We start from the raw sequence: 10471 nt of genomic DNA on the forward strand, positions 1-10471 counted from the left end.
ACAAGTAGTCAATTCAATACATAGAAGGGACTGGGTCCTGGCCAAACTTAAAAAAAAAAAAAATTATAAACTCGTGACTTCATGACAACCATCTGTTCTCTATGCAAGGCTTGTGTTCAGGAGTTGGCAGCTGGCTTTACACCAGTTCTTTGTGAAATTACAGGAGGCATATACACCCTGTTTTGTGTGTGTGCAGTAATGGCAACGGCAGTGACGACAGGTAAGGCACAATCACCTAGGCAGGAGGTGGTTACACAGCTCTTTTCTGAGCTTTAGTTAGAGTCCTCTGGGCTTCCAAATGCTGGGTATCACTATTTCTTACTAACTGATCACCTTCCTTTTTCCCAGGGAGACTTCTTCACCCAGCCCTTTAAAGCAAAACCTAACAAGAACCATAAATACATAAATGTATTCCCCAGTGATTTCAGCAGTCTCTCTTGTTGTTCTAGCATAGATAACATCTTTCCATTATTAAACAACTTGTTTAGATCTGAAAAAGGAAACCACTGTCCTGCCTCTCCAAATTAAGACACACTCCAGATTAACTCAGATGTAGTTTAAGATGTACTTGGTAACTTTAATAAAAAAACTACATTTAAAAAGCTTTTTAATATTATTCTTTAAAAAATGTAATCACACTCTAACATTTATTTATTTAGTGTGTCTGTGTGTATGTGCGTGCGCATGTCTGTACCAAGGCATAAGTGGAGACAAAAAAATAACTTGCATGCGTTGTTTTTCTCCTACTGTGTGGGTCCCAGGGATCACATTCAGGCTGCCACACTTGGTGGCAAGCGCCTTTACCTATTGGGTCATTTACTGATACCTTGGTATTTTTCTTAATTTTGCATATACAAATACTATGTATATATGTAATTTTAATATTGTTTAAAAAATACCCTAGGTATACACTTTACCATTGCTTTTTGGAGAACGTCCACTGATATATACGATTGCCTATAAAGACAGTTACTAGTAATGGGTGTGAATACTGACACAGCATGCCTGCTGTGTGGACAGGCTGCCTGAACAAGCATAAATAACAAACAGACTTAATTGCCAAGGGCCCGAAAGCTCACTCCTATTGTATAAAATTCGCAGCTCCCCGGGAAAGCAGAGGAAGCTATGTGTTTCTATTCTACAGAGAAACAGCTGACCAGTTATTTAGCCTCACCCTTTAATTAAGATGTGTGTTATTAAAGTCTCTGGAACACAAGGCATCGGATAGAATGTCTGATACTTTCAAAGTGTTTTCTGGTTTTGTTTTCTTTTAAAGAAAGAGTACAGGTACAAGAATTTAACACAGTCTGTTACTACATCTCCTGGTGGTTTTATGTGGAGTGGCACCTTCAGGAAAAGTACTTTGACATTCTTTCACCAAATGGACAAGTGGGGAAGAGGACACAGGAAAATGCAAACCATCCCACTCCTTACTGGTGTCAAGTCAGCACAGGTTAGAACAACTGGGGGTGTCATTTTCATACCTCAGACTTTTAGAGATTCAAAAAAAAAACCCCTGAGGGTAGAATAGGGAAATTCTGTCCCATCGTCACATGGCTATGGCCATGATGTGAACTTGTAGCTTTTCTGGAGGGTAAATTTGTCAACCTTTATAAAAAAAAAATTCTATAACTGTGCAAGTTTATCTACCCACTCAGAAATTTCATATCAACAAATTTAGCCTCAGGGAATAAATGTACAAGAACACAAAGAATGCTAATTTTCAGGATGCCACCACATCACCAACTATAATATAAGTACTGACAGGACCCTAAGTGTTCAACCACAGGAGACCAGTCTATTTTGGTACAGTTACACAATGGAGTGTTATGTAGGTTCTGAAACTGTAATACAGTGACATGCTCACTGGAAATATGTAGCACCAGGAGAAAACACAATAATCATGAAGCCATGGAGAGTGAGGAACTGTTCTGATAACAGTGTGTACATGTGTGTCAGCATGATACATATCAACATGCACATATACAAAAAAAAAAGAACAAAAATCTCCAAAGGGACAGACTGAAACTGTGTGAATAGTCTATTTTGGTGATTAAATTATAGGTACATTTTCTTCTTTCTTCTTGTTACAACTGCTTTTTATTCTATAGCAGAATGCAAAATTAAAATTTTATAAGCACAAATATTGAGAATAGAAATATTTACAATATAAATAAGAAAATATAATCCCCAGCAAAATACAAAGCTACTTCTCCTTCATAAATAAGCAGATATCTGAATCCTAACACTAAACTATTTCTTTGTACTACAAAATACAAATGGCACTAAAAACCATTTAGATATACCAACAGTTTATTACACTCTCGTTTTTGGTATTAATGTGCTATTCCTAGACAGAGGCCCATTCAACAGGCACCGTCACAGAGAAATATTGTTGAGTAAATGAACTGATTTTGAAAAACTAGGTACTGAAATGTGGTGTCTTCAAGTTGATGCGGCCCTCCCTATGCTCACAAAGCAGGACACGATGCTCTCGCTCCCTCCCAGACCCTCCAAGTTGCAGTTAGCTCTGCTGCAAGTTATCTTTCTCACTGAAGGGCTGAAGCAGAGCTTGCAGCCGCAACAGTAACAACATGTTGTGTCTTGACTGATATTCTTGGCATGGACATCTAAACAGATACTTCAGTTTTCACAGTGCAAGGAGATGCTGCACTAGCAGAAGAGAAGCACCAGGTGAGAGAGGTGGGCAAAGGATACAGGGAACCCTGAAGGTGGATGGCAGGGGGAAGAGGGGCTGGAGAGGCCTGGACAAGCACTTTAAAGGCGAACAAAAGCCTGGTTTGGGCTAACTGCTGTCTCCTTTAAGGGACCAACCTTCAATACCCAGATCTGAAACTGGAGCTTAGAAGGCAACACTTTGGTTTTTCAAAATTCCTATCTGATTCTGGGAAATGAATGGTTAAATTGTGATTCTAGCTACCAAAGTCAAAATTTCCCGTACAGACTGTCCAGCTCAGTTCTGCCAGCGGAAGGATTCCGTGTTAATTCAGCTTTCTTTGGACACTTTGGATGAAGGGAAGCCAGTGTCTTGGAAGTGGAGCCAGTCAAAAGTGGGCAGTTTCAAAGTGAGTCAGTTTTCTCATGAAGAACAGACATCTACATCCCTGTAGCCAACAGCTTCGTGCTTCTCCTTCCGTCCCGTTCAGTCAGCCAGGATGAAGGGTGAGCTGGCCCCCACGGAGGTCCTGGCACATCTATCCATAGTGCATTCCTCCTGAGCTCTGATCTCACGGTAAGCCCTCCAGGGTGGCGCTGGATTGTTTGCTGCAGAGTATATGGTCTGAAGACTGCTGATGCAATGCTGCTGGGAAGCCTTGCCAAGCCTCACCTGAGTCCCTATTCTAACAGAGAGCACCCCACTGAGGGCCCCTACCAGAGAACAAAGTCAGCTGACCAAAGATGCTCACAACTCCCTCCTATTCCAAAGGTTGATGGAAGTTCCAGAGGAGACTAGCTCAGAAACATCACTCCTAAAACCATCTCCTTAAAGGAACAAGAGCCCCGGCCTCCCAGCCCATAAATCCTATTTATATGACTATAAAGGAGGTCTCGCCTTTCCATCCTGATTATCATGATTTTTTTTATGCTTCTTATACTTAGACATGGCAAATGCCACCTCCATCTATTTATTTTTATTTTATGTGTATGGATATTTTGGCTAGATACATGTCTGTGTACCACATGCAGGCAGAGCCATGGAGGCCAGAAGAGCATGCTGGACCTCCTGGAACTGGAGTTTTAGACAGCTTAGCACTATGTGGTTCTGGGAATCAAACCTGGGTCTTCTGGAAGAGCAGCAGGCACTACTCTTAGCCTCTGAGCCATCTCTGGTCCCCTCCATCTCTGCGATTTTGGCTTATCCCATTGCGTCAAGGCCTCTTCAAACACTAAGTTCTTTTACCCAATTTAATACTTCTTACTTTTAGCATTGCCTGATCTAAAGCCGTTGTCACACAGGTGGATGAACAGGTCACAACAGACTTACGAGCAGCCTAGGCCCCTGAATACATTTCCTCTTCTTTACTCTGTACCCGAGCTGGAGGGGCTGCCAGAGGAAGCTACAAGGACAGCAGGTACTCCAGGTGACTTACAAGCTATTCCAAAGTAGAATGGAAGGACAAATGGCTGCTGTCCAGCAGAGGGGGAAAGGAAGCATGAGCTTCACTACAGCTTTGTCATGGAAACCCAGCAAACGGGGTCTAGGTGGCCTCAGCACCAGCAGTCCTGTAGGCTTGCATAAGCACGCTGGGTAATGTGGTATAAGGTTTGGGGTTGACTTCTCAGCTCAAATCCTGACACCATGATTTGTCCCCCACACTTTGCTGACAAGCTACTGGAGTCGCTACTTTTTTTGGCATCAAATGCTCTCTGGGCATCAGTGGACTGCAAGGAAGAAAGCCAACAACAAAGACTGGGGAAGGCCATGGACAACGGGGTGAAGGTCAACAGCGCAGATGCCTGCTCCTTTCCACGCAGACAACTCAGAGGCAGATGGGACTTTTCCAGGTGACTGAAAGACGCAGCCAGTGACCTCAGGGTCTCTCCTCTGCCAGAATGGAGAATAAGCGCTAATGGCAGGGGCAGAGATGAATGACAAAGTACTTTAAAGTATGCCACCTCATCTTAATAAAAGACAGTGCAATACTCCGGCTGTACTGTACTCTTACTGTGTCAGGCATGAAAAAAGTTAATTTCATTAATGGGCTATTAAAAATACACATATATGTATAAACACATATTTGGAATTAGCACTTAAACCCAGGATTTCATCAACAAGTTATCCCTCCAGTCCTCAAAATATTTCCATATGAATCTTGTTGATATTGCTGCAGGTTCTCTGGGCTTCATGTGAGCAGCCGAGCTGTTCAGGCAGCAGAGTCCTGCAGATGTGGCAACCTCCTCTGCCTGTGTCCAACCCCACTTTCCCATTTGACCCATAAGATGGCATTTTCTGTACTACAGAGAAGAGATAACGAGAACAATGAAACGGGTGAAAGCCAAGGTGGAGGAGCAACGTATAATGTCTCCCATTTGTCTCCTTCGAAGCACGGTGGGCCCTGGGAAGCTGCTTACACCAACAGAGCAGATACACATCCCTAAGCATACGTTCAGCATGTACACACACAATACACATTGCTAAAAACAGATAAATGCATCATACTGACCTTGGGGGGTTTAAACGGATAGTCTGGTGAAAAGGTGATGTCAAGAAAGAACACCCCTCCTTCATACACAGATCCTGGGGGCCCCAATATAGTTGACCTCCATTCATAGATGTTGTCTCCTTTGGGTCCAGCGCTGAAATAAGACACACAAATGAAATGTGCTTACAAACTACATAAAGTTTGGAATTAAAAAAATATATATTTATGTAACAATAAATTGAGTAATTCCATAAAATATAGCAAAGTTAAGAGGTTAACTTTATCTCACATATTGCTCAGGTCAATATCATTGTTCTAGAAATGGAACATTCTGGTGTTACTTAATGCAACAGAGTTGAAGGTTCTGCCTGTAAGGCTCATAACCCAAACACCATGGAGCAAGTTTCCAAGGACACCAGCCTTGTATACATATGAAATTATCTGTGAAGTCTTGAGAAGGGTGACGTAGCCCTGGGAGCCCATGACACAAATCTCCAAGTGAGAGGCTAATGCAGAGCAGCTGGTCACCCTCCCCTAAGCACGAAGAACTGAAAACAGGCACCATGAAGCCAGAAACAGCCACATTCAGGAGATCCACACTGCGACATGCCACCTCTCCCTCCTGCCCCCATCTCCTAGATGATAAGAAGTGACATTTTATTTCATGATTGTATTTGATGACATTGTCTCTGTTCCTACCTAGAATAAAAATTCTTTGGGGAGTAGACTTCCTTCTAAGTGCACATCTGTTGGACAATGACAGGCTAACAGCTGAGCAGGTCATGTGACAACGCATGGCCAACAGAAATCTGCATCTCTATCACATTCACTAAGGAGAATAAAGCCCGGGTAAAAATGAACAGCGTTACTCGTCAGAGAGCAGCAGTGCCGCAGAAAGGCAGCGGTCTAGGAGCTGGGTGTACTCAGTGGTACCGTGCTCTGTGCTCCTGGTGCCCTGGGCTTGATCTCAGAGCCACTCTTTTCCCTGCCCAGGAGGAGTAGGGGAAACCCCAAATAACTCAAAACGTTATCCGGGATTCTCTCTGTGTTATCAGGCTATTATTTATAATAAAAATAACTATATGAATGTTGTAATATGAGCAGCGGGGCTGCGTCCCCAGCACCCCGGCCGCCTGCTAGCTTATGCCCCGAAATAATTACACGGACACTGTATTCTTTTAAACACTGCTTGGCCCATTAGCTCTAGCCCTTACTGGCTAATTCTGATATCCCGATCAACCCATCTCTAATAAACTGTGTAGCACCGGTCTTACTGGGAAAGATTCAGCATGTCTGAGCTGGTGGCTTGCTTCATCGCATGTGTCTGCCCGGGAGAGGGGAGCATGGCCTCTGTCTGAGGCATCTTACCTCACTTCCTCTTCCTCCCAGAATTTTGTTCTGTTTACTCCTCCCACCTATGTTTTAACCTATGAGGCCAAGCAGTTTCTTTATTACTTAACCAATGACCTTCCTCCATCATATGAATGCTTAGGGATGATTTTACTCCAAAGTCACTGTAAAAATATTGATCAGAACCAAGAAGAGACTACACAGTGACAAAACTTTTAGAGTAATTCACCTCACTAGCAAGAAAACGTCACTCTGAGGTTATGGAAAAAGAGACTTCCTCCACTCTCTTTTCCTCCCCCTCCTCCTTCCCTCTTCCTTCCTTCCTCCCTTCCCTTCCTCCTTCCCCAACCCTCTTCCTTTTCTTCCGTGCAAAAATAAAATCTTTATAGAGTCTGAATGGCAGTTCATGTTTATAAACTAAGAAATAATATCTAGATCATGTAAAACTGACCAAATCTTAGGGCCCAAACAGAAAGTCTTATGAATTAATAGGAAAAAGACTAATAATCCACTAGAAAGACACAAATAGACATTTCTAAGAGACAGAAATAAAAATTAAAACACTTAGTTTTGTCAAAATTGGGAAAAATAACAATCTGACTGGCAAAAATAAATGCTAAACAAACAAAACTTGGCAGAGATAAGGACTTGGGAAAATCTGATTTCTACACACTGCAGATAAGTATGTTCAAATACATTGGAGAACACACCAATCTTTATAAAAGAAGGAGGGAAATTCTGTACTTTGCAGTGCCATGGGTGGACAGGAAGGTGCTGAGCTCAGCAAAGGCAGGTGCTGGATGGCAAATGCTGAGATTTCTCCCCCGTATGTGCTAGCTACAACACTGGGATCTTAGCAGTGGAGAGCAGAACAGCAGCTCTGAGAGCTGGGTATGAAGACAGACTGGTTAGTGGGTATGAGCCAGGTAGATAAAGGGGTTGGGTGTGAGGGAGCCTAGCAAATTGAGTTCTATCACCAGAACTGTGTTTCCTGGTTGGGCAAAGAGCTAGTAAGGGAGGCAAAGAAAGTGCAACTGTATCTTGGCAGCTGTGCCAGCCTTTTGTGCTCAGACATCGTTGATACTGCAGTAGGGTCTTCCTGCTGTACCAGGAACTAAGGCAGCAGGGCACGTTGCTAGTTGCCACACATGCATGCTAACGGGGGTGCCCTCAGAAGACTGTGGCTCCATTATCGTTTGCATTGTGTTTTAGACCCTCTCCCTCCTTCCCTCCACCCGTGGATCATCGGCAGAAAGACCCTAAGAGAGAGAAGCCACGCATCACGATTTGGGAAAGAAGAAAGTCACTGTAGCCCATTAACATACCACCCATTTAAAAGTGGCAAACTTCCCTAAAATGCACAACATGGAATGATGTTCCTCCTTTGGTCAGCCCCCTCCAGTTACTCCCTTGAGCACACTACTGCTTTGCTGTGCTCTGCTCAGCAAACCTCCGCTTAAACTCCCCTTGCCTCTCAGCAGAATCGTTCATTTGATAAGGCAAGAACTCAGGAGAAAGCTTTTCTAGATAACATCTTTCAGGGGTGCAACTAAATAACAGAAGTCAGTTTTAATGTCCTGTGTCACATGAGGGCAACTACAGTATAGTTGACAAGAATTCATTAAATATTTCAAAATATCTAGTAGCAAACTTTTCTTCTAATGTTCCAAACACAAACAGACGGCTGATGTCTGAGGTAAAGGATACACCAGCTAGCGCTTTGATCCCTACACACATCTATATTGGAGCTGCCCTGTGCCTTGTTATATATCCAATGGCCACTTCAATTAAAAATAAAAACACGTTAATTAAGAATGCAGACTTTGGCTCAACTGAACACACCCTTGCCATAGAGCAGAACATCTGCACGCAAACCCACAGACGCAGTGGTCTATGCACATCAGAGGGTCGCTGTGACAGCCATGGTGGTGTATCTATACTCTAACTGGAAGCAAACAAACTTACCTAGAGGGAAGCCATGTGGCTCTAAGACTCTGCATATCAGCAGGAGCAGATTCTCAAGTTCAAAAGTCACCGGAGAACCCAGCAGGAAAGAGAATATATTGCTGACACAGCTATGGTGTAAAACAAGAAACTGAACAAGGAACGAGTTCAGAGGCGTGGTTTCTTGGCGTTCTCCTATGTCTTAGTCACCTTTCTATTGCTGGGATTAAAATACCATGACCATCATGGCTGGGAGCATGGCAGCTGCCATGGAACAGGAGAGTTAGCCGAGCGTTCACTCACATTTGTTCCACAAGTGAGATGCAGAGAGAGCTAACTCTTGAACCTCAAAGCCTCACTACAGTAACAGGTCTCCCCCACAAGTCCATGCTTCCTTATCCTTCCCCTTCCCAAACAGTTCCACCAAGTAAGGACCACGTGTTCAAACACATGAGCCCACGGGGGGGGGGGATTCTCATTCAAACAACCACGCTCTACTACACCACGTGTGGTGCTCTTAGGAGCAATGGTTGATAATCTAATCATGTAGTGTCAAGTATGTTCATTTGTATGTATCAAATTTTATATAAAGAGAAAGTCTGAGAGTCAGTAAGGTGGCTCAGTAGGTAAAGATGCCTGATGACATGAATTTGATCCCCAGGAAGTGTACGATGGAGAGAACCCACTCCTGCAAGTTGTCCTCCGACTTTCAAATATGCACTAGGGCATGTGTATGCATACATATCCACACATCCGTGCACACAAAGTAAATACAAATATAATAACAACAGGAAGTGGGAAAGTATGTTAAAAAGGCCATAAGATGCTATGTGAATTGAGAAGGTTCTGTGAACCTACTGTGCATTAAAAAATGACCTAGTGTTCTGCCCAGCTGTAAAGTTCATGAACTACAACGAGTGGCTTTGGCACAATGCCACAATAGTGGCACTTACTTCTTACGAGTAGTGAACAGCCATTTAATTAGACTTAAGGCCTGCTCAATAGCAGGGAATTCATGCCCGCTCCTATAAACCCAGCCAACCACCCATGGCGGGTGAGGTCATGGGTCCTAGGAGAGCCTACTATGGCTGCCACTGTCTTAAACCAGTCTAAGACCCCGCTGTAGTCTCTGCACAGACTCTGCTACTCACAGTAGCTCTCCCCACTCATCAACAAAGCTGCTTCTGGCAGCAGCTGGAGACAATTACAGATGTCCATGACTGGTCAGAAAACAGATCAACCACCGATACACACATAACACCACGCCAACACCTAAGGCTTAGGGCGCATCACAGAAAGGGGAGATGGGAGACTGTGAGATCAAGAGGCCATCTGCTGTAAATGATGTCTACCATATATGATCGGAAGGGTACACCCATTAAATATAAAAAAATACGACTGACTAAATAAGACCTGTACCATGACAATCCAAACTGACAAACAAGTGTGGATGGCGGGCATCTCACAAGGCCTGACCCACAGGTGAAGAGCTGCAGGCAATAAATGGCTGCTGGGAGCGGGAGAAGTTCTTTGATAGTTTATCTAGTCCCAATATATACACAGATGGCAACACTCAGAGTCAGCAGGTTTTACACACACACACACACACACACACACACACACACACACACACACACGTAGTCATGAATTTGAGACTGGGGAGGGACAAGGAATTGGAAGGGTAAAGGAGGAGATGAAAAGGATGTAAACACAACATTGTCATAAAGCACTTGTCTACTAGCTATGAGGCTTTGAGCTCAGTTTCCCACAAAACAAAGAAATGAATCTATTTCAAAAGACAGGAAGTCAAAATAAAGAAATGAATCTATTTCAAAAGACATGGACTGGTAAGATGGACCTCGATTCACAAGTGACCGTAAGAACAAGGGTTAAGGGAAATGGGGGAAGCGAAATCAGACAGATCCAGCAATGAAGATGAAGGCCCATTCAATTTTATTTCAAGTATTTGTTTTCTCTCTCTCTTTTCTCTTTTGTTTTTAGATTTATTTTTA

At 43.3% G+C, this 10471-nt stretch overlaps 1 protein-coding gene across 1 annotated transcript in view; it reads right to left on the minus strand.

The window, feature by feature from the left end:
* LOC106143722 (ubiquitin-conjugating enzyme E2 E2) overlaps positions 1 to 10471 on the minus strand; it is a 237126-nt gene that overhangs the window by 27124 nt on the left and 199531 nt on the right. Inside the window, exon 3 of the mRNA XM_026779935.1 lies at positions 5187 to 5319. Coding sequence (XP_026635736.1) covers positions 5187 to 5319 — 133 coding nt within the window. The remainder of the gene's footprint in view (positions 1 to 5186; positions 5320 to 10471) is intronic.

The sequence above is a fragment of the Microtus ochrogaster genome, chromosome 6, assembly GCF_000317375.1.
Source record: "Microtus ochrogaster isolate Prairie Vole_2 chromosome 6, MicOch1.0, whole genome shotgun sequence".
Taxonomy (NCBI): domain Eukaryota; kingdom Metazoa; phylum Chordata; class Mammalia; order Rodentia; family Cricetidae; genus Microtus; species Microtus ochrogaster.